Source organism: Dicentrarchus labrax, unplaced genomic scaffold (genome assembly GCF_905237075.1).
Source record: "Dicentrarchus labrax unplaced genomic scaffold, dlabrax2021, whole genome shotgun sequence".
NCBI lineage: Eukaryota > Metazoa > Chordata > Actinopteri > Moronidae > Dicentrarchus > Dicentrarchus labrax.
The window spans coordinates 1,632,316-1,656,491 of NW_026136707.1; the positions used below are offsets into that span (position 1 = coordinate 1,632,316).

Genomic DNA, 24,176 nt, shown 5'->3' on the forward strand with positions numbered 1-24,176 from the left:
TGGCTTACTGCCAATTGTAGCTCCGTTGTCTTACAAAGGGGCAACAAGGCCATTTTTTGTCTCAAATTGAACACAGAGTCCTCACAATGGACTCAAAGCAGAGAGATTAAGTGCTTTGGTTATGCAAGAAAATGTGTCCTCTTGCCAATTTCCCAACAATGGACTCATTTCAGATGAAGATCCACTGAGAGATTGGTTTTAAGATGATTGGATCAGCCCCCCCCCCATTTGATAAAATTCCAAAATATTTTACATGAAACAATTCAAGGCAATACAATGCATGTTTAAATACAGGCATTTATTTAAGTACAATGAAAAAAGAATCGGTCATTTATGAACAAGATAGCAAATAAACAAACCTGTCAATGCTGTATTTGTATCATTTACATCCTCTTTTCCTGGCATAATAAAGCATTGCTTTGTGCGTAGTGCATCTACAGTTACAGTTTTTACACTACAAGAGTGACATATTTGAGTGACACTAATCCCCAGAACTAGATAAAATGATAGAATAAACCCAGTGCACACAAATGCCCTTGACCTAAATATTTACAAGATAACAATGATCAGGTGAGCATTCTCTCTGTCGATGGTGAGAATGTTACTGAGGCACATATTTTTCAGTGTTTTATCTGGGTAAAAAATAAAAAAGTTGTTTCTTGAATATAAAAAGGAGAAATCATAGCATATTCTGATGGAACAAAGAGTCATCTAATGTACTTACATGATAAAATAATGTTACAAAAGAAAGACAGTGATCCAATTTGGACCTGACAATTTTCTTTAAGTATGAAATTGGAAAGGATACATTCCTATGTACATTATGGTATGCTCTCAGTCCCTTTACACTGCTACATGATCATTTAAAGTAAGCAGTGCCCATAACAGGATCACATTTCCAATGCAGCATACCCAAAACATACTCCAAAATGTAGCCATAAAATTGAGAATCAGAAATTATTTGGCTAGTCTATTCCATATATTATTATTGCAAGTATCAAAAGCGTTGTAGTGACATATTCACATGTTAAAGTCATACAGCCAGTGCTGAATTGGCAGTCAGACATGATCCTCTGTGGGTAAGCAGAAATAGCAACTTGAGGGTCAAAAGGGCAAATGTTTACTTGGCTTGTATTGGCAAGTGAAGACATACAGCTGAGCACACTTGTACAATGTGGATGATCAAACAAGCACCTGATATGTTTTGACAATGCAGAAATCTTAGATAAATGTGTCAAACTGTCTTCATGTGTTAATCCCAAAATCAGTGAAAATTTAAGCTATTTTATAATTACATGCTACATAAAAAATGGCCTTTGCTAGGTTAGTGGCCATTTGCTTATTCAAAGTAAAATCTGTTGAAAACAAATGCACAGCAACCATGAGACAGCTCCACCAACAATCTGTTAACCTCTTTCTATTCCAGGGTCATGATATATTCATTAGTTAGATAACACAGCAAAGTGGGTGCTGAGATGTAACTTTCCACTCTAAAATTAGAAGAGGTCTAGCACAAGCCCAAACAAACTTGCTCTGATTTGTCCTCTAAAGGAGCCTCTGAATAGAGGTCTCTGTCCTTGAGCTTCCCAATAGGGGGTCCATAGTGCAGATCTCACTGTCAATATGAAGACCTCTTTGACCTATTCCATGGCTTTCTAAATGAGTTTCATGGTGAACCTGCCACCGTCACCTCCATCTCCTCCTCCACCACCCATGGAAGACCGAGGAACAAAGTCAATAGTTGCTGTGTGCTTGATCTGACCTTTGCTCTGGCTCCAGAAAAACATAAAGACAAAACAGATGGCCACCGAGCTGAGGAAAGACAGAAAGCCCATGGTGGTTGCGATGATCAGGGTCTTTGCATCAAACGGGTATGGCTTGGCCATTTGAGCTGAGGAGTTGGCAGCTTGGGGATTTGAAGGCTCTGCCCAGCCCTCCTCTGCGAGGAAGGGGATGGTTCGGTTACGAGGGAGCCCCTTCACATACAGACCGACAGTCAGACTGTCATTGCCGGCTGCATTGCCTGCCAGGCACTGATATGTGCCACTGTCCTGAACTTGGGCAAAACGTACCTCTAGAGTACCATTACCCAAAATTCTGATTCGTCCTGTTGGGGAAACCACATTTTTATGGGATGAGATCCAGGTGATAGATGGTAATGGATCCCCATCAGCTTTACAGGAGAAGAGAACTGTAGTACCCTCCTCTACTCTCGCCTCCTGAGGCCTGCGGTCCATGATACGGGCAGGGCGGCAGGTGAACAGCCTCGGGAGCTCCTTCTCTGAGAAGTCTCTGAATTCACGCTGTCTCACCGCATCAGGAGACGAACAAGTGGGTTGATGTCCATCAAAGTTCAAACGCAATCGGCGTCGGACCACCCAGATGAGCCGGCAGTCACATGCTAGGGGATTCCCATCCAACCGCAACACCTGAAGATTCCCCACAGAGTGGAAGACGCTCTCCTCCAAAGTGGTGAGCTGATTGGATGTCACATTAAGCATACGAAAGTAGGCCAGTCCCCTAAAGGCCCCCGGCTCTATTCGTAGCAGGCTCCCCCCTGCTAGGTGTAACTCCTGGAGTCTCAGGAGGTCCCCTAGCAGATTACCTTGGATAACAGTGATGGGGTTGTAGGACAGGTCTAGGAAGCGCAGATACACCAGGTGACGAAGTGCTGAGTAAGGAATAGCACTTAGGTTGCAGCTGCTGATGACAAGTGATGTCAAATTAAGACCGATCAGACTGTTGCTAGCCATAGTGTCCAATGCTGGCCAATTTGCAATCAGGAGGCTACGCAAACGGTGGAGTCGTCGGAAAGCGTTGTTGGGCAGTGTAGAAATGGTGAGACGTAACATGCGAAGACGTGTTAGGCTCTGGAGTTGAGACAATGCCTCGGTGGGAACAGAGGTCAGGTTGCTGCGGTCTATGTTGAGCTCCTGCAGATTCTGCAGACCAAAGAAAGCCCTCTGGGAGATGAAGACCAAGTCATTCTCCTCGGCCTCCAGTGTTTGCAGGTTTACCAGTTCTTTGAAAGTATAGTCCAGGAAGACCAGAATCTCATTCTGGCTCAAATCCAGGAGACGCAGACTGGACAGGCCAGAAAACACCCCAACCGGGATGATCTTGAGTCGATTATTCTTAATCCGAAGCGTTCTGAGATTCTGTAGGCCCTGGAAAGCCTCCACCTCAATCATGGAGATTACATTATCACTGAGATCCAACTCTTGAAGTTGCAGGAGGCCAGAGAACTGGCGGCGCCCCACAGTCTTAATCTTATTGTGGGATAAATCCAAACGCCTGGCATCACTGGAAAAGCCCTCTGGCACTGAGTTCAAATGTTTGCCAGAGCAGATCACTTCTTTAGCCTCAGGTCGACACAAACAGCGTGGAGGACAGCTTCCTGCAGATACACACAGTCCAAACTGGAGCAGGATGCTCCACGCTCCCCATCGAACGACTGACTCCATAAACATCTTACCCCCAGCCTGAGAAGAGACACAGACATAAAGACATTAGCTCTGATGTTTCACAATTAATTATTTGTTCTGGATTAATTTTTCTCATTTAGTTTCAGACATCAGACATACCGTTTCAGTCTCAGAGTGCAGATTTTCATAACCAGTGGCAGTCAAGTTGGAATCAGACTTGAGTTAAGTCCTCTGTAGAGATGTGGTCCAGTCAATACCATGCCTATTAGAGTAGCCTGAACATAAGAGAGAGACAGAAAAAGAGTCTTAACAAAATGAAAAACAAAGTTTAACCTAGTTCCTGAACTCTAAACAGCCGAAACAATGTCCATCTCGTCGGCCTTTTCCTCCAACTGGTAAAGGAAAACCAGGACAAACCAGATTAACTAAAAAACAGCTACAAATACGACTTTTTGAGCAGGCGGTCCTGCCCTGGTTTTAAATGATTCATTTTGTACCAGCTGGTCACATGGAGAAGCGTGACCAGGGTGCCAATGTGGATCTTAAATGAAGTGAAGACAAACAGTTTTTAATGAGTTTTGAGCCTGGTATTTGAGTTGAGTCAGGTTTAGATCAAAGGATGCCATATTAAACTTACCCACCCCAAAAGTCCTCAGGTGTGTCATGAAGACTGGGACAACAACATGGTGACACTATTTCTACTGTTGACAGTGTCCCATATTTAATATCTGGTCCTCTCTTAGTACGTGTTTTTATAGTTGTCATTTGATATGCTGGCGAGCACAACAAAAAGTACACATTTTGGGTAGCAGAGTCTGCCCAGTTTGAAGCAGATGTCACAGCTGATAAGAGCGGCCTACATCTCTGTACCGCAGACAACAAAATCCCTACTTAACTGATTAGCAAAGAATACATCTCACTTTTGACTCAGGACATTTTATCCTCCCAAAGACTGTAAAAGTACCATTAACAGAACTTAACACCCATGGAAGTGTCCACATATGACCCGCCCTGAAAAATTCTTTTTAAAAGCCTCATGCACAATGTCTCTCACAGAGCAGATGAGGCCTCTGTGGGATAAGAGCTCTGCCCCCTGGGCCAGGCATCTGGATTTAGGCACGCCAACTGTAGCCAGAGCCAGCAACAGGGTGAGGGCAATATAGATTTTTCAGAATAAAATTTGTTTATATGCAAAATAAACAAATACAATAAAGAGTATCACGAAATGTAGACACAGGGTAAAGATGGTAGGTATATCCAAATAGAAAAATCTAGAAGTACAGTCCGCTGTAAAGAGTGTAAAGTCCTTTGTGTTTTGGAACTATTCTGTATAGAGAAACAACTCCTTAAATTTAAATAAATCCATATAAGATTTAGTTTTGACAAGATATTTTCCAAAACTACCAAAATAATCTATATATTTAAATTAATGACATTAAGTGTTTTACTTAAGAACTTTCCAAAATGATGATTAACCTGCTCCAATTACTGCTAGGAAATCATGTAGGAATTGCCTTAAAAAAAGATAATCTGCAGTAGTAATTTCCCTTATGTTTAGAGTTAAAGACTTAAATTCATACCAATTGTAACGGTTTGAATAACGGAGATAAAAATAAATCACAATTCAAGGGTTAGAACCATGAAAAAGGGTACATGGAACATAATAGTCGATACTGAACAAAATAAGCTCAAACCAGATTAAATCCGAAATCATGAATGTCAAGGAACTGATCAAACCAGACATTTTAAAATAAACAATAATATATATATATATATATATATATATATATATATATATATATATATATATATATATAAGTTATTGATTATAACACAGAGTAAAGACTAAAAGCTACTGCACACTGTTGAGGAAAGGAGTCCAATAAATGGCTCAGTGATGTAAAATGCTGCATGGTGAAATATTACATAATTACATTATTCTGCCAGTGTCTGGCCTTGCCAGTTGAATACACCAGTGCTGGGAAAGTATGTGATGTAAATTATGTATTTCCCTCTCCAACAACCACCGCTAAGAACAGATGCAGTACTCTCAACAAAGCGAACTAATGTAAAAAATCAACTCTAATTCTTAACACAGCACGCACAATGTTCCACAACTGCACAGAAAACTCAGAGATCAAAACATATGCTGCACTCAAATAGGACAAAGTTATGTTTCATAACCAGCAGAGATATTATATATTCTTCCAAAATACAGTTAAGATAATCCAAATGCCAGACTCAGTCTAACCTGCAGCAGTAGCAGCTTCTCGCTCTCCACCATCAGACAGTTTCCAGAGTGTGGACTCGCTGCTGCCTCTTCTCTGAGTGGCAGAGTTGGCGACAGTCCCAGAGCTACACAGTCTCTGTCTCATCTCTGCTCTTCATGCAAACAGCTCTTATACTGGCTGGCTGGGAGCGCTGACTCCCAACCCAACACTTGTGCTCTTAGACTCACTGGATTCCTGATTCCTGTTAGACCGATATATCAGAGTGCAGACGCATCAGACTCCGATACTGGCAGTTTATTAAATGTTGCCATTGATCGGGGGAGGTTTTCTTAATAACAGCTTTAGTGAAACAATCCAAGTCTAAAATTCTGTATTAAATTCCTTCATGTTTTAATTTTTGTAGTTTATGCAAGTTAGTTCTTGATTTAATGGCCAAATGTACTACATCAGGCTATTAAATTGAGTTAACGTTGAGTTTTTCTAAGATGATAAGGTGGCGGTACCTTAACAACTATGATTTATTTTTAAAGATTATTCATCTGGGGTTGTGTATTGTGGAGTGTTATTGTCCCATGATGGTATTACTGCTCTTTTTCAACCTCCCTCTTCCTTTGATGCAAATGTAAACAAGATTATATCGGCAGTTATATCGGGAGTATCGGCAATAAATATCTGCTTTTATCCATCAAAAATGCATATCAGTCTCCTTAGTCTCCTATCATTGTGTAATACATGGGAGGGGCTCACAATTTAAATGTGTTGATCCCCCCATGAGCCACCTTGTGAGAGACATAGACTGGCAGGTGTGTGATATCTTAGGCGGGTGGGCAGTCAGTTGCTGAGCCATTCCAGCCAATCAGGGTTCAGAACACTACTCCTCTGTGTCTCTGCACACATCATAAAGCTACACTCCAGCCAAAGGTCACAACCCCGGGGTCACGGCCAGTACTGACCCCAAACGTCAAATTAGAAAGTGAGGGAATAAATGCATTTGTAATTTCGACATCTATTTGTCGCCCTGCGTGGAGCGTAGTCACATGAGTGTCATGTTGCAGTGTTAATTATGCTAACAATTTTCTATTACGCACAGCCACTGGTTGCTTCTATTAATGATGCTGTTTTAAATTAGAGCAGACAGCAGTCACTTAAAGACTGCAGTGGTCTGAAATTCCAGAAAACTCAAAACACTTCAAGCCAGTGATACTTTCAGGAATATAATACAGAACTGCTTCATGTCAAAAACAGGAATCTATTTTTATAACCATAATGTTTTCAGGAAAAATACCATTACTAGGAAAGCCCCTCTAGTTCTCTAGTCTTTGTTCTGTAGTTTCCTAATTTTAGTCATGCTCATACATTTTGAATAACCCTGTAAATTACAGGCTGGACATGAGTCCAAATTTAGACAGAAATAAGCCCAGAATGTCTCAGAAATGAAAAGCAGAAAGCTGGCCTTTAATTACTACTAATTGCTGATATTTTTACTATATAAATTCATAATTCCTGGCTGATAACTGTAAAATTATTTTATTATTAATTAATTATTTTGATAGAGTTGGAGATATTAGCTTTTCCCACAACACTGAATTATCATGATTATAATTTGTCTGATTCATTACATGATAACTGTGTTAATTTGCATAGCCTTACTGTAATATCTGAGCTTTTGGTAATCAAACCCAACTTCCTTGCAGTCATTTCTGACCATGTCTATTAATCATTTCTTTTGAATTGAGTTTAATAAAAATGTTGTTTGGTTACGGAGGGAAATCTGTCCATCTGGTTGTTTCTCAGATTGGCTTACATAGTCTGGAACACGAATCTTCGATTTGATGTTCCTGAAAAAAACCAAAAAACTTTTTACATTACTCAAAAACATCCACTCCCCTAAAGCCAAGCAGGAGCCAACTCTTACCTGATAAACCCTCACAATGCCAAAATGCAAACAATATCGAAGCCAATCGGACGTAACCTCTCTTCAGACAATCCCCTGGCAGAGTCCAGGCATCTTTTTGGGTGAACTCCCACTATCGCATAATTCTCAACTTCCTTGACTGTGCTTTGCTCCCTCTCCTCTGTCATCAGACAAAACTCATCAAGTCTCTCAGCTCGGGCCCTTATCGCCTTACATCAATCTGTGGACAGTTGCCACCCTGTGTTAAAATTAGTACTTTCTTTACCGATCGCACACAGCTGCAGATTTAGTCATTACTTAGCTCTCCACAGTTGCTTTATGTTTCCCTCATGATTATAAAAAGCATTATGTTAATCAAACTACTAGTGAAATTAAAAACCGTGGAAAAAAAACGATTTTATTGAAAACCACATCAATGTTTTTCGGCGTGGATAATGGTCACTAAAGTGTTTTTATCAATCTGTGAGGTGTGATTATAATGCTCACCAGAAAATGCATAAATCTGTAACTCAGCTCTGATGGAACATTTTAAGTGTTCATCTCATTCACCAAACTGCTACGTGAGCATTTCTGTCCAGGATCACATCCAACAAAGTGCTACAGTGAACAGCGACATATTTCATTATCTTGCTGTAACAAGGCCAGAAGCAAAGAAGAGGCTATGATTCTCAATTGACTTGAACTCATCTTCTCGCCTGCATTATAGCTTCATTAGCTTTGAAGAGGAACTCTCTCTCTCTCTCGAGCTTGGGTCTTTTAAGTATTACGTTATCTGCTGCTCTTCAACACTCAATCTCTGCCTGTTACTCAGAGACCTGCAGCAGAATGTGAGAACTGTCACAGAAAATGTGCAATTACGGAGATTAAGATTTTAGGCAAAAACTTCCTTTGCAACAGGTACATTAAACAGGAACTTGACCTCACATTGGCCGCTCTTTGTTTCCTTCTGATTTTGGAGGCCCTAAGCATGAATCCCTGTGCCAAGCAGTCCATCTGACAGAGAATGCACAGTCTGATCCCGGCCGGGTTTTCTGACACTTGTCAAAGAGCTATTTTTAGCTCGTCACAGAGAGAAAGACAAGAGCCTGGCTTAAATCCCCAATTAAAGCGTCTGGAACAGAACAACAGCGCAGGATCACAGACCGTGAGCTTGTGTCTTTGCACTTTTGTGTGTTTTCTGTGCTCGAATTGTTAAAAGTGTGTTTGAATGTGTGGTGGTGGTGGAGTTGGTGTGTGTGTGTGTTTCTTTTTTTATGAGCTTCTGGCACCTGCTGCAGTGTGACGGCCCCTGAGACCTCCTGCATGCAAGCAGCAAATATTAAAAGGTTTGCTGGCAGAACAGCTGTCGGCTGCATAGCTGGAAAACAAAAGTCCTCTGGTCTTTTCCCTTTGGGTTGACTGGGGAAAGGGCTGGTAAACAAGATCATGTTAGGGACCGCATCTATGTTTAAAATGCAAGGGAGGGGAGAGAGAAAACTTTTCCCACTACAAGAGGCGTCTTTCACAAATCCAAAAGTAATAAGTTAAATTTTGAAATGTAACAACCCAGGCTCAATTCCAAACTCATATCACCATATCTAAATCCATGCCAGAGAGATACCTAATGCAAGCTACAATGACGGACAAACAGAAGTGAGTGTGCAGAGCTGCCACTTAGTCAGCAGGTGTTGAAATATGAACGTAAAGTAATGGCTTATGTCTGACAACTGACGCTATGCGTACTTGTTTGAAAAGAGAAATAAAGCGCTTGTAGGACATGGTGTGACATTTTTCAGTTAGCAGCACACCATGGAATATAACAGCGCAGACTGAACAAAGATCAACTTAACATATGTGAAAATATGTTTATTTCATTTAATTGTATCCTTCTGATACCTTCAGAGCAAGACCTTTTGTTTAACCAGAAACAGCCGTAATATTGCTATTGCTCACCATACTACATGGACGAACATGGTCATTTTACTTGTATGTCTTTCCAATGTTCCAACGATGACAAACACTTGTTTGGTTTAAATAAATCCTTTACTGACGGCAGTTTCAGTTGCTCTACTCAGCTGCACATGGAGCAGATCGACACAGACAGCCTGTGATTTCTCTGCTCAGGATACCATGAACCCAAAATAGTATCTTCACCTAGCAAATAGTTGTTTGCTGCTATATAATGTTTTAAATCTCTTATATATCTACTTCAACATAATTTACCAGAATTATATTTTATTAATATTAATTTTACAATAATCAATAATGGGCATAAGCTTCTAAAACAAACTTTAATGGATTGAAAAAAATATATTTAGTCACAAAAGTTGGGTGGAAAAAAGTGAACATTGATTTTTGTTGCAGCATTTCGAACATTGTTTACACATATCTTTGTAATACAGTATGTACCAGGATCATATGGGCCAAGATAATCATACAGGTAAATTCCCACATGCTTATTCTTAGCTTGAATATTAGCTAAAGTTGGTGACACAATGGTGGACAGGTGAAAATTGAGCATGTGTTGTTATCACATAATCCAGTTTGTGGTGAAGGAATGTCATGTTCATGTAATTCATGTCTACATTACATAATATTTGCGCTCATTGCAGAATATTTTACCGACTGTGTGGAGGTCAGGGAGGCGTTTTTAATTTGCTATTTTTTCAAAAGGCTCTGAGCAAAAATACAGACCCATGAATACTAATATCACCAAGGAAGGGTGTGTTTGCCTGGTTGCATAGTTGAAATTGGCATGTGGGGGGAGAGATAAAGAAAAGTGTGAGAGTATGGCTTCGAGCTTGTGTCTGTGACAAATAGGATTATATTAATTGTTTGCCTCTGTGCCTACACACTGAAACAGATTTATTTCATCTGAGTGTTATGGATTGCGCTTGTTCTTATGCACCCTATTTTGAAAAGGTAAAGTTTTTACTCAAGAACAAACTGCCTGATGACATGAGGTCTGTCATTAAGTATCAACAAAAGTGACCTATTTATATTTTCTCTGGATTTTGGTTAGTTGCAGGGTTCGTGTTTATCTGTGTGCGTGTGTGGGAGGTAGATGCAAGGTTTGTCAATTTCTTTTGGAGTATGGGTGGTTTCTTTTTTCTTCTTTCTTTCATTTTCTTTTGTTGCTATTACCTGTTGCTGTATGCATTTTAATATCACTCACATAGATTTTACCTGTAATGAAATATTGTTATTAATCATTGTTTTTCTTTCTGTTTTCTATAATTGCCTGCTCTTTTCCTTGTCATGCAATTTTGTATTTACTTGTATCAAATGTGGGAAAAAGCATGCAAACTATGTTTGCGAGAGAAAGGCAGACAGACACAGAGGGACAGGCGCATTAAGTATCGGTGTTTTTGAGTATTTACACCCATGTAATGTGTGGTAGAAGTGGGTCACAGTGACAGATTCACTGACATCGGTCTTGTTCCAGACTGCGTGTTGGGTAAAGCACTCTGCTGTAATTCCTCATTCTGACGAGGAGAGAGTTAAGACTCTGTGCAACGTCACGCAAAGTGCGCCGTCTGCAATATTAATAATAGCACAAATAAATGAGGGAAGGGAATTAGTCTCAGTGCAGCGCCTATGTGATGTGACAAATTAGGTCGTCTCAGCTAACAGAGATGATGCGTCGGATCCATCGACGTACATCAGAGGGATGTGGGGAGGTCATGCATTAAAGAGGAGCTGACTGACGGGAGACAAAGGACTCTTAACCTGGAACAGGTCAAACACCGATCAAACTACATCAGGGCAACATACATACTGACTTCAACTGCAATCAACTCTTCATAAAATGTGGGACAGGGGACTGTTGTTGAGCGATATCAATATCATATGTGGCCTCATGTGGCTGTTATAGAGGGACTCTCAAAACTGAAAGTCCCGCAGTATGGTAGGGAAAGAAAAAGTAGAGGGCGTACAGTAGAAGAGAAACAGGAAGAGAATTCAAGAACTTGAAAAAGGACATATAGAATGACAAATGGAGAAAAGGAGGGAAAGAGAGATAAGGAGAGAAAGTATGAGCAATGGCTAGAAGGTGGAAAAGGAGGAAAAGAAGGCAAAGGGGAGAAAATGAGAGAAAGAAAGCATTAATGAGAAATAGAATGGGTAAATCAATAGGGGGAAATAACAAGGACAAAAGAGAAGGCAAGAAACCAATGTGGAGATAAAAGAGAGAACAAGAAAATTGAGAGGAGAGAAAAGGAGGAAAACAAGGACAAAGAGAAAGGTGTAATGTAGAGGAAAAAAATCAGTTACTATACTTAAATGTATTAGTAAATGCCATGAAAATGCCAAGAAATGTTTCCAAATCGCCTTTTTCTGTTGTGCAATTGTCAGCGATAGCTATACACAGGCTTTCGTGGCTCTACAAGTTTTCAGTTCTGCAGATTAAGAGAAAATGAGGTAAGCTTAAAAACAAAAGAGGAAAGAAATCGCTGTCGTAATATTTCACAGAAAAGCGATCAACTCCATAATCTTCCCCTCACTAGTGTGCAGGTGGAGCTTTTCCTCTTTGGCACACTTACCGGGCCGCACGCTAATCTGACAGAGCCGATCCACAATCCCACCTGGTTTCCAACTGAACCTGTGCCAAGCAGAGTGGTGCAAAGGTAAAAAAGGGTGCCTGTGCTGTACATGTGTGGGAGGGGAAGGGATTGGACGCTTCCTGTAACTGCCAAGTCACAGATTTGAGTTTCTACAGCCATTAAAATGTCCATTGCTGTTTCTTTGAGCAACCAGTATTTAAAGGTGTGTTTTGGTATATTTCTTTATTATTATTTTCACTGCGTAAGTTACACATGCAACACATTACCATCAGTTTTATCACAGACATGCCTTGTATTTGTACACTCATCATGCTGTCCTACATTTTAAAAAAAGCTTTATAATATTTCATGCAAAGTAGGCATTTTAACCTCTTTTGGGACATTTACAGGCTGTGGGTGACACGTTGATGTCCCATACCACTTAGGAGGAGAGAGGAGGCCTCTTGCTTGAAAGGACTACCTTACTTGCTGAACCTTTTTTTTTTTTTTTAATTGAATTTAGAGTTTGCCCCTTTTCTCTAAAATTTGAGTTACCACTGTTTAGCTGGTGTGGATGCCATCTACACCTTTATATAAAGTTACCAACAAGATCTCTTGACTGAATTACACGTCATTTCTCAGTGTCTTCCTAAACAAACCATGTGAGTGCTCCAGAAATGACAATAGTGTTTTCTGATATGGTTAAGGTACGGCTAAGTCTGGGCAAATAAATTTAATCGGTTAATGTTGGGAAACACTCCCTGTCAAGGAAGGAACATTGACTGATGAAGACAGAACCCTGATCATGAACTCCTGCACGGACGTCTGATGCTTTTTATACCTGACTGTCAATTTTATTTATATAGCCAAAAAACACGAATTTGCCTTGGAGGGAAAGTGCTCGGTAGACTGCTCCCCCACCTCTGCCCATCTCTGCTTAAGGATAATGGATCATGGCTACGTTTGCCACTACTTGCATAAACCCAAATAGGGTTGCAACTGTATGAGATTAGTACAATAATCGTCTCAGAAAATATCCTGGTTTCATGGTATACGCTATTACACAATTATTATCATCAGTTACACTGACCCTTAAATGAATAAAAACAAATGTTGGTTTTTTTTGACTGAACAAACACTTTATTATAATTTCATAAAATATTATGTCCTATATTTTGTTTTAACATAAAACCAATAAAGTAGAATTCATTACCGTAAACAAGCAAAAGTTTGTGGTTTACCATGATATCAGTATACCACTGCTGTGTTATACTGCTATACAGTGTTAGTGGTCAAGTTCTGTAATGTTGATTTGGACAAGGAAGAAGAATTTGTCCAATAAAAAAGCCAATATCTGCCAACATATCAATGTCTGCTGTATCATTTGTTTTTGCTGTGCAATGCTATATTGGTGGAGTATTACTTTAAAGAGCTTTCCAATCTGTACAGTTTACAACGCCCTCTACTCTTAGACCCTCAAGTTGGATGAGGAAAAACTTGCAAAACAACCCTTGGTGAGGTTTTGTGGTGGTAGAACAACGTCACACTACTTATGCCTTTGCTACTGAGAGAGGACAATCTCACAACTGGAAGAGGTCACTCAAGAATGCTTGAACACTGATCGTTTCAAATTACCAATGCCGTCGTTGTTTCATAGTCTTGGAGTTTGGTCCCTTCACAGAGAGATGCATGTGGAGGGATACGCTACAGCACAAGCACTTTGACCAGCCAGCAGGAGCCGTTGGTGTGGCAATAGAGATGCTTTAACCTGATCCTTTGGCTGCTTCCCTGATTGCATAACTGTGACATCATCACATCAATTACTTTTAGTTATTCTTTTGATCATTCATCATTGGAGCTCAGTGAAGGACTGACCACTTCTCCAAGGACCCTGCCCCAATCCTATTGCATGCTAAATAGGCTCCAGCTTCCACAACCTTGACTAAATGGGTATAGAAAATGGACACATGGAAATGGAATTATTATTGAACATATAGCCGGTTTAATGGCGGCTTTTACATTTGATATTGTCCACTGCTGGACAGGAATTGATCTTTCCAGGAGCAGCAATTTGTCTGGAATAAACAGAGGAAGAACTGGGTAGGTTGTCCAGGGGTTCAGAGTGCTTGAGAAGAACTAGATCGGGCTAGGCTGATGTGTTTATACCTGCTCCAAATGGTGACATTGGTGGGGTACAAGGTCTGTTGTCAAAGCCTCTCCTGGCTTCATAACGCTACTTTCCTGATCTCTCTCTACTCAAAAATTCAGCATATTTTGCATAGCTTTGTAGTCTTGACACAATTCATTTTACAAAGGAGGGGCACACCTTTGTACAGTTTGTCCTTGAAGGCATTCGTGGTGATTCACTCAATTGTACACGTGAACAGTGATGGAAGTAGTTGTGTGAAAAACAACTGAAGAGAGCTTGAGAATTTCAAACCCAGCCTTACTTTTACATCTCCACATACCTGGCAAATCACAGTGTGACGAGAGGAATTCTGACACTGAAAAGGTAAGGAGTGAGGGGATTTCAAATGCTGTTTGATGATTCAACAAGCACTCTGTTTGAAGCACAATAATCTATTTTAATTGGGGTTTTAAATGCAAATTTATTGCTTTGTCTTATTTCAAGTCATTTGAATAGCCTCCATGTTGTGTATAAATAACCTTGCTTTGCCTTGAGCCCCCATGACTCAGATCATGACTTGACAGATGGGCACCAAGAAGAGCGCCACCTAAAGGAAATCAATTCTCATCAGCTCTAAAGCCAAAGGGAACAGACATCACATGTACACAGAAAGGAAACCAATTGGAAAGGTAGAGCAAAAACATCCCTAAGCATCTCTAAGCTTTTTTATGGGAAGCATAAAGGACTGAGCCAAACAGGGCTACTGTTGCCCTAACGCTTGCGCCTTTCAAGACCTATTCATTCCTAACCTCACCACCAGGTGTCCCTAGAGTTTCCCACTCCTTTCCAATCATCCTACCCAGTTTGTTCCTGCCACATCTGTTCCTTGTTAACTTAGCGCCAGTGTACATACCATACTCTCCATCTCTAATTTGCAAGGACTTCTATGTCCCTTCCCTGCCATACAGTAGCTCTCCATAAATTTCTGCCTGTCAGTATTGTGTCCCTCTTCTGTAAACTTGCATGTTGCCTGCTCTGTGTGACCTGTCATATTTGTTTTTCTTTTCCTTTTTGGACTGCCGACAAGCTGATAAACTCTTTGATTCTAGTAAAGTATTCAATTCAAAGTACTTTACTATGCTGTGTCTGCATTTGGGTCATTTTCCTTGTTGCCTCAGTACAAGAACCACAAAACTAAGCATTAATATTAAAAACGGATACAACAGATTTCAACTTAAGCCAGTGATCACATCTGTTTTGTTTTGTTTTTGTCACTGGTGACAAAGTCTTCAAGCAGACTCATGTTATTCATTGCTATCAATGTTATAAATCCATCACTTCAGGTAGATAATAATACCTTCCACAACTGAAGCAATTGAACAAAGAGACGACTGGAATGGGGTTCAGTCCTACTCATTTTTTTCAAATCTGATTGTGCAGATAGTTTTACAAAAGATGTAAAATGCATGTGAGATAGAAATTCCGTACAATGAAAACATTAATATAATCAAACTGGAATGGACAAACGCATCTCGGAAAAGTTAACGTGACAGAAAACATGCTGCATGAAAGAAACCCTTGAATATAAAGATGCTTTTTTCAAGGCCAGACAACACAAGACCGCTGCTGACACAAGCCCCGGGCCAATGGCATTCATCTCTTCTCCACTGGCAGTGAACATCTGATCTTTCTATTTATCTACCAAAAGACTTCAAATGACTGTGTGGCCTGAATAGTGCCTGTTTGCATAGTGGGTTCAAAAGTGCTACGCACCACAGATTCTGCCCTGGATAGATGTTTTCATGTGCAAACCGCCCAAAGCAGGTCTGCTTAGGACTCAAATGAAAACACAACCAACACAAGTCAAGAAAGACAAGATGTGAAAACTAAGACATTTATCCTTTGCAAAAACAAGAGAAGTTCTGAACATAACTGTAATCTCCCGGCCGTTAAGACTGAAAATGTGGTGGGTAGATGTGCGGATGCATTGTTCCAGGCTCAGATACGTCTTCTCCCAGACGGCTCACCAACATCTTTGGCTAAGCCTGTTATTAAGGTGCTGCAGTTGGAAAGACATCAAAGCTGCAGTGACATAGTGTAGCATGAGCAGTATATGGCTTCTCAAAGATGGATATTTTTGAAACATTATTTTAAAGCTATTCAATGGTGGCCAATGCTGATCTGGAATACATTTAAGCATAAATAATTTTTCCAAAAATATGAAATAGGTTTGCAGCTCTTCAAAGGCAGGCTGACTATATCCTGATATATCTCTGTTCAGGAAACACTGGATATTTAATGAATAATATTATCTCAGAGCCTGATTCACTTGAAACTGTTGGTGCTTTGTATGAAAGTTTGAGTTTGTTACCTACTTATGTTCCCACTCCTCAAAAATTAGTTCTGTTTTCTGCTGCCAGAGGAAGGTTTACAATACCAGAGTCCTCTAGTGAGGACAGTACTTAGTAGTCGTCTTCGTTTCAGTAAGACACTAATTGTAGAAGTTTTAGGAAAACAAAAGAGCCCCCAAATTAGAAAATAAATATTGAGCATTAGGGGTTGTTCTTAAAAAATAGCAGTTAAAAAGATTTTCATAACATGGACATGGTATTTCTGAAAGTTTCATCCACATATTGTGACATTGACCTAAGTTAACCCATACATCTGTTAAAAAAAACTCAAAGTTATACTGTATGTCTTGAGTTTGCTACAGTGCTCATTTTCTCCCTTAAATCCTGAAATATCTTCTGATCTCACTGGTAATGTTTAGTAACATACAGGGGGCGAGGAGGACCACTAGTCCATGAAAAAACAAACTCAGCGGGTGCACATCTAAAAATCCAAGTGTCATGATAATGTTTAATATTTAATGTTTGCAGATTATTGCAGCATACCAAGAAACTTCAACATTAGTATAAGCCAAACTGCACTGCATAGACACAAAAAACTTTGATGCTTGGCTGCATATTTCTACCAGCGAGGGCCATGACAGCAAAGCGAAGAAACTAGTTAAAGACTTGTCATATACTTCTTTGCCTTAGGCAATCAATTGAGGTCTGGAGCAGCTGCCCAATATAACAGTCCAGATAAATCATTCCCTAACAAGGAGACTGACATACTTCTTGTGCATAAAATGCCCTCTGATTAAATTGCCCATTTGGCAGATTCCCAAGTGTCAAATCCTTGGTTCTCCCTTGATGGTGATCTGCTCCTCCTGAGCCACATTGCAACCAATGTGATGTGTGTCCTCATTATGACAGGAGGATAGGACAAAGTTTGCTGCCGCATGGTTCACCCCTGCACCCTCAATGAAATGCTGATCCTGGCTTATATCATCCTATACTGCAGGTAAGATGATAATCAAATCTAGCACGAGGAGAAGTTTTTGACAAACAGAAGTTTGATCAGAGTCACTGTGAGAGTGAGGCATCTTGACTTTAAACCACACAGCCTCACACTGTCTCAGGGGGGAAATGAGGCTGCAGTTACTGATGTCTGTAATCCTGCTGAAACGCTGTTAAAACACAGTCTGCTGTGGCCCTTTTTAGGTTTATGGAACAAACTCTTCGGAGGATTACTGTTCACATGGACAGAGTGTAACTCACATAAAAACAACAACAAAAAGGCACATTTACACAAACTGCAAAGCAACGAGGCTGAATAGTAAAGTAGTAACGCCACATTTTCTAGGTTTCTACTGTCTCAAGAGATTTGATAATACGGAATGAAAATATTAATATAGGTCAGTATTTAAACTCACCATTGAACCAGACAGAACTCAAGTTACTAAGTTGGTATTTATCATTGCAGAGACTTGGTTTGAACTAAGACAACATTAGAAAATAGTATCTCAACGTCAAAGCAGGTCATAATCCTTACTGGCGACCTTATGCGGATAAGGACGAAACCAGCAAAACAATCAAAATAACAAGACAAGCCAACAACAAATAAACAGGAAACTTTGTTTCAGATGTGACACCAGATTAATCACAATTACCAGCAACTTGAGGCTTCCTCTCTGGCTTGTTTACAAGATTTTGTTTGTTGGTGCAACCTTAAATCTGCTTTGGGTGAACTCTGAGGAAAATAATAAAGTCCTGAGCTATCCAATGATCCATTTCAGATGATGGTTTACAAAAGAATAAAAGACAAATACAAAAAATGCCACTGCCACTTAAAGCAGCACCAATAGGGACATTTGAGGATTATTATTATAGCGATGCCATAATAGTCTAATGAACAGCATAACGTCAGTACTGAGTCATTATCAGGTGCCATACACACTACAAACCTGTATAGGAATATAATAGAAATCAGGGTGGCATCTATAGGAGGGACACACATCAAATTAAGACTCAAATCTAAACTCTGTTCATGCTATAAATAACCACATGGTACAACAGATACTCAGGCAGGAATATTCTAGCTGTTTTCAGGTTCAACAGAAGTGAAACTAATGAAAACCCGAAAAGTAGTTCAAGGTCTTTTGTTTCTTTGTCCTGAAAAAAAAGTCATCAGAAATGGTGAATTACAGAGGAAACTCACCAGCTGAAGCTTTCAGGGAAGGAAACATCGCATCAAAGCTCCCCCCTCTTTATCGCTCATCGTCCGTCTCCAGCTGAAAAACGTGTTCATCTCTGTTCAGGACAGTTTCCCTCTTCCTCCTCTTCTTCCTCTTCTGTCTACGTTCAAACCAGACTTTTCCAACATCTGTCACATAAGAGTCGCGCAATTTACCTCGCCCTCCTTCTTCATTAATTTCCCTTTCCGAGTGCCGAATACCTCGGGGAGTTTTGGGATAATTGCGATACTAAAATAATTTAGGTCGACTCTGTCGGAGTCTGTCTTGTTGTGTGTGGGGATGCTGGGGAGAAGCTGCTGCATGCGCTTTGACCGCAGATCTGCTGATTCTGCGCCCTCCGCATCTCCATCCCTCCGCTGAGCTGGAACAAAAGTCACTCAGATCTAAAGCCCCATGTAACGAGTAGTGTAACGATGAATGGGTATGTTACAGTTGCAATAAACAAGAATTACGTCGTTACTTTTCTTATCAGAGCTCCCTTTTCGCTATAAATATAAGAGATGAATCCCATTATACAGTTTTTTTCTGTCAACAAATGTCCACTACTTTTGTGTATGTATGTAAGTGCGAAGGAGGGGATGCTTTTACAGGAGGCTGCTTTTGACAGTAAAATATATCAAATAATAATAAGTGATAATCTCGACAATCATGAACAAGAAGTCTATACGTTTTAAAAATGGGAAAACAGAACTTTCTTGACTCCACTGCACTAATCTGAGAACTGAAGTTACTTAACTTTGCAGAGCACAAGGGTTTTCTATACATGCTGTCAATGGTTTGCATATAGAGTATGGCTATTTTGGTTCATAAAACATTATGTATAATCAAAGTCACCTAGTGGACAGCGCTGGCAGCAGTTTGATCAGAAACCTGACAGCTTTTAAAGAACCATGTTTGCATTTTAATGAGGGCACGACAGAAAATATGTTACATTCTTGTAATCTGCCCATTTTCTTCTTCAAGCAGTAAAAAGATTATTCAGTTCAGTTTATTGGTTCCAGTATTGTTATATTGCTATCAAAGGAACACTTAATCTTTCTATTTGGTAAATGTTTTGCAGTGGATGGGAGCAGTAGCAGCAGCGTTGGTCCGTCTGTTTGTGTGTCAGTCAGCCGACCACCAGACCAGACTGAAATATCTCAACGGTTATCAAAGGGATTGCTGTGACATTTCGTAGATATTCATGATCCACAGAGGATGATTCTCTGACTATAATATCGCGTAGAACAATTTCAAACCCCTAAATTATAATAATCTTCATAGTACATTTAAGGGACCACTAAACAACGCACAAATTATGAATGATTGCCTTTACATTTCATAATTTCAATCAGTATTTCATTCGATAGTAAATTCTGTTTTCGTACCTGAAACTTTGGTCTTATTTTTGTAGTTTTTGCCACTGTCCCTAATGGCATTGTGCTCACCAAATGAATTGCTAAAATCCAGAAACATTTACAGCCAGTTGGATCCTTTAATACTTATTATTAGCTCTGTTTCCATCTTCCCAGATCTCAGGAATTACTTTGCTAAGTACAATGTCATTATGGCAGGAGACCCAACTCGGAATAAACCAGAATTTTCCTTTATACTGTCTTGCTTTTACTTGGGTAAAATAAGAATAAGAGGCTGTAAGATATGAGTCCTTAAGTCAAGACAAATAATACAAATAATGAATTAGTGCTTTAGTATGAAGCTGCCATCCCAACAGGTTGATGTACATCGCTTTTTGTCAACACAGTTACTGTGAGAACACATCCAGGGTGCCGGAGACGTGCAAATAATAATAATATGGGTGGCAAAATCCCCAAGCTGTCAGCTCTGAGAGGATTTATTATTTTTTTCCCCCCCCCACTGAGTGACTGCTGGCAGGTTTCCAGGACAGTACATTACTATCACAGCTTGGAGGGAGAGATGGGCAGATATGCGTGGGTCAGCCAAATCTCCGGATTGAACAACAGCTGGATACGATAAAGATGAGTAGGCTCCAACTCTGTAGTAGAGGCGAGGAATATCCCCCCCACCCCCCCTCTCCTCCTCTCACACATACATGCAGACACGCACGCAAACACTAATGTACAAACACACCGCCTGTGCTTTAATGAAGCTTCCAAATGCAGTCTGAAAAAAAACAACAAATTCTTGGTTTTAAAACCTTAATGGCCCTGGTGACAATCCATCATACTTCTCAGTTCAGTTCAACTCAGTTTAGGGCAGTCATCTTGTGAGGGAATTATCCTTTTAAACCAGGATCATCGTGGTCAGACAGACAGCTATCACTTGCTCAGACTGAAAAGTGAATGGACTGACAGTGTACGGCTGTTGTTTATCAGTGCAGCTCTGAATATATGAATCGCTCAGAACAAAACGACCCCTTCGCATCACCGTCCAGTTTAGCTTCCCCAGGTGGACTGACCTTTTCTCTCTTGTCAGAACAACAGAGGCGCTCCCTACTGCAGGCTGAAAATTCGCCTGCTCAACATGGACCTCACGTTGCACAAACACAAACACACACACACGTGTTCTTACTGTACTTGTGAGGACTAGTTAGTACACAGTGTTCTCCGATGAAGTCTAAGTGTTTAGCTGTTCGCTGGAAGTCTGCCATCACAGAGACGGGTTAGACGCTACAAATTCTACAATTAAGGATTACTGTGCACACTTTCTGACAGTCTATTCTTCAAGGTATTAAAGGTAAAGGTATTGCCAAGTACAATGCCCTTGATTTTACACACGACAAGTAACAGATGTAGTGTGAAGCAGGGCTGCCTATATGGTGATTCGGATCAACAGTCAACAGTTGAATAGCTGCCCTTTTCTTTTTCAGCTGCCTCATGGAAACAGCGTAAGGCAACACTTTTACGAACCAAGTCTCGTGTCAAAATGACCTAACCACAAAACTACCTTTGCTGGAAACAGAGAGGGGTGATGGAAATGAAGGGCAACATGACGGAGAGCAGCACGGCTCGTTTCTGTTCACTGCTCCAATGCTCTCAGCTCCAGTGCTGAATGTTTGCAAAGTCAACTGAACTACTTTTAAATCAGACACTGCCACAACCTCCTATTCTGTTCAGTATGATTGACTCTTCGGCTGACAGGCTGTCAGCAGGCAAGTAGGAAAGACGCCCCATGGTGCACTCACACTTTACATTTCTTTGACTGTGTGGAAAAGTGAAAAAGTTTTCATATCACAGATTATGAGCGTGGGCATCGTTGCCTGTGTCGGCCTGGCAGATCTGCATTCACAGATGCTGTAACACAATATTATGATTGGCTGACCCAGTTGATACTGCTCATGTGCAACTTTCAAGAAAAAGTGAAGAAAGCGAGATGGCTCACTCTTTAGCTACTTCCATAATAAGCTCTGTAGAAAAGGATGCATTATAAAGCATTATTTTATTTTATAAAATTCTACTCAGTTAGGATGTTAAAACCGTTATAAAAGAGCTTGTCACGTACGATGGTCCATGTACATCTGGTACATTTATGCTTATAGATACATATAAGTCACCATTAACCAGTATTATCATATACCTATATCAGACTGCATCCAGAAGATAATGTAACATGAACTGTGGTGGTTTGAATTTTCTGTTGCAAAGCATTGGTGCTGGTCCCAACTAAATAGCTGAATGGAAGCACTGATGCATGTGCTATCCAACTAAATCTCAGAAAACGTAGTGAAGGTTTTTTCAATACATTTGAAATGCTCTGTGTGCATTAAATGCCTTTTGGTGCAATGTGGTGTTTTAAAACATCACTGCTCTGTTGGGTTTTTGTCACAGCTGCATTGGTTTTTAGCCCCAGCACACCCGCCAAATGGGAGTAAACATACCTCCAAGGCCATTGCCAAACTATGCCGAGCTATTCAAGCATTCAACTGTTGCAAAAGGATGCAGAAACATTTTCACAGTGAATGCATCCCAGCCTAAAATGCAAAGTCACCCATCCGAAGACCGAGACCTTCCCTCTGGATTTAAGCATGTGTGCCTGTCAGAGCTCCATTCATGAGCAGCAGGAACAGACGAGTACACCTAAAAAAAGGCAAACAGAGACTGAGGTGAGAGCAGACATCCAAAACTGAGGCTGTCTGTGGAGTTGGACAGAATTTAAACTAAATTCACTTTCACGTTCAAAACTCTTGATGTTCCTAAAAGTTGTTTCTATTAGGACAGAGGGATCTTTGGAGACCATCCACACCAGAAAAATGTCAGCATCAGTCAGTTGTTCAAACACCTAACATGACCTACATGTTTCCTGACAATCAACCTCTTGTACAAAAAGTGACTGTCTCTCTTTTAGCAGCAAAGATGGAAATAACATGTTGTTTTAGTGCACCTGCACACCCCCACAATAATGCAATCGAGGCTGATGTGCGGACCTGGCATATGCCTCTCAAAATGTGCAAAAACACGACTTGTGGCCGCACCGACTGGCTCCTTAGTGATAATTGCCTCTTGGTCTGTGCCCCCCTTGAGCCGATCACTTCCTCTTCCACCTCCTTCAAAAACACACTGCCAACAACATAGCTAACTATTTTCAAAAACAAGAATAACAAGGAATAAAGTAGGAGAAAATACCAACACATAACCTATACAGTGGCTGCCATTGTGAAAGACTAAACAACAGCTTTCCTGGTTGCTTGCTATAGATTTAAGAGCGCAACTTATGCAGGTAATTATTACAATTGAATAGAAATCTTGGCAGACAGCGTGCACTTAAAGGATCAGATGAATAAGCACGTGGTTATTACTGCACATACAGAAATGATCAGTCTCACCCGAAGAGGTGAGGTAAAAATGCTGGTCAGTTGGTCAATCCATGTTTCCAATTTTATGGTTCAAAGCATTATATTTCAACAATTACTGGCCATTTTGCTAGAAATTTGCATTGGATATTTATGGTGCCATGATGATGGTTCATAATTTGACCTCTCAGATTTTCTCAAGAAGTATTCTAATCTAATTGACAGTCTGATGGGACAGTAATTGCTCCAGTGGGGCTGAACCTTATCCATTTTGGAAACTCTATGACTTGTTCTGTAGCACCACTCTCTGGACAACCTTTAAGTTTGTAGACATATTACTGAAATAGTAATATATAGTTTATAATATATTGTTGTTGCAGCCAATACTTTCATATTACATTTTAATTAGCAGTCTCTTGGGACCACTTGATGTGGGCTTTGCTATCCTCTCCAGGCAAAACCTGAAGAGGATCATACATTTGGTCTTGTGTATCTGTCCACAGCTAATCACACATACTACTGGATCCATCAGCCTAATATTTTTTGTTCACATTTATGACAACATGCTCAAAGACCTGCTGTGGTTGCAGGGATTCACAGATTCTGAAATGCCTTTTTTATTGACTGC

General features: G+C 40.3%; 1 protein-coding gene across 3 annotated transcripts; it reads right to left on the bottom strand.

Annotated features, from left to right (window-relative positions):
* Window positions 1-279: 279 nt before the first annotated feature.
* On the bottom strand, window positions 280-19,144 carry lingo4b (leucine rich repeat and Ig domain containing 4b). Of its 3 annotated transcripts, none has more exons than XM_051406581.1 (3): window positions 18,765-19,144; window positions 3,585-3,700; window positions 280-3,482 (listed from the first exon to the last, which is right to left on the bottom strand). In XM_051406581.1, the coding sequence occupies exon 3, from the start codon at window positions 3,468-3,470 to the stop codon at window positions 1,656-1,658; it is 1,815 nt and encodes a 604-aa protein (XP_051262541.1). In that variant the 5' UTR covers window positions 3,471-3,482; window positions 3,585-3,700; window positions 18,765-19,144; the 3' UTR covers window positions 280-1,655. The 3 variants fall into 3 exon arrangements, with proteins under 3 accessions (XP_051262541.1, XP_051262543.1, XP_051262542.1); XM_051406583.1 differs by lacking the exon at window positions 18,765-19,144 and adding an exon at window positions 12,092-12,117; XM_051406582.1 differs by lacking the exon at window positions 18,765-19,144 and adding an exon at window positions 5,677-5,799.
* Between the last annotated feature and the right edge of the window lie 5,032 nt (window positions 19,145-24,176).

Excerpts from the sequence above, each read along its gene's own strand:
- lingo4b (XM_051406581.1), bottom strand. The coding sequence starts at position 3,470 with ATGTTTATGGAGTCAGTCGTTCGATGGGGAGCGTGGAGCATCCTGCTC.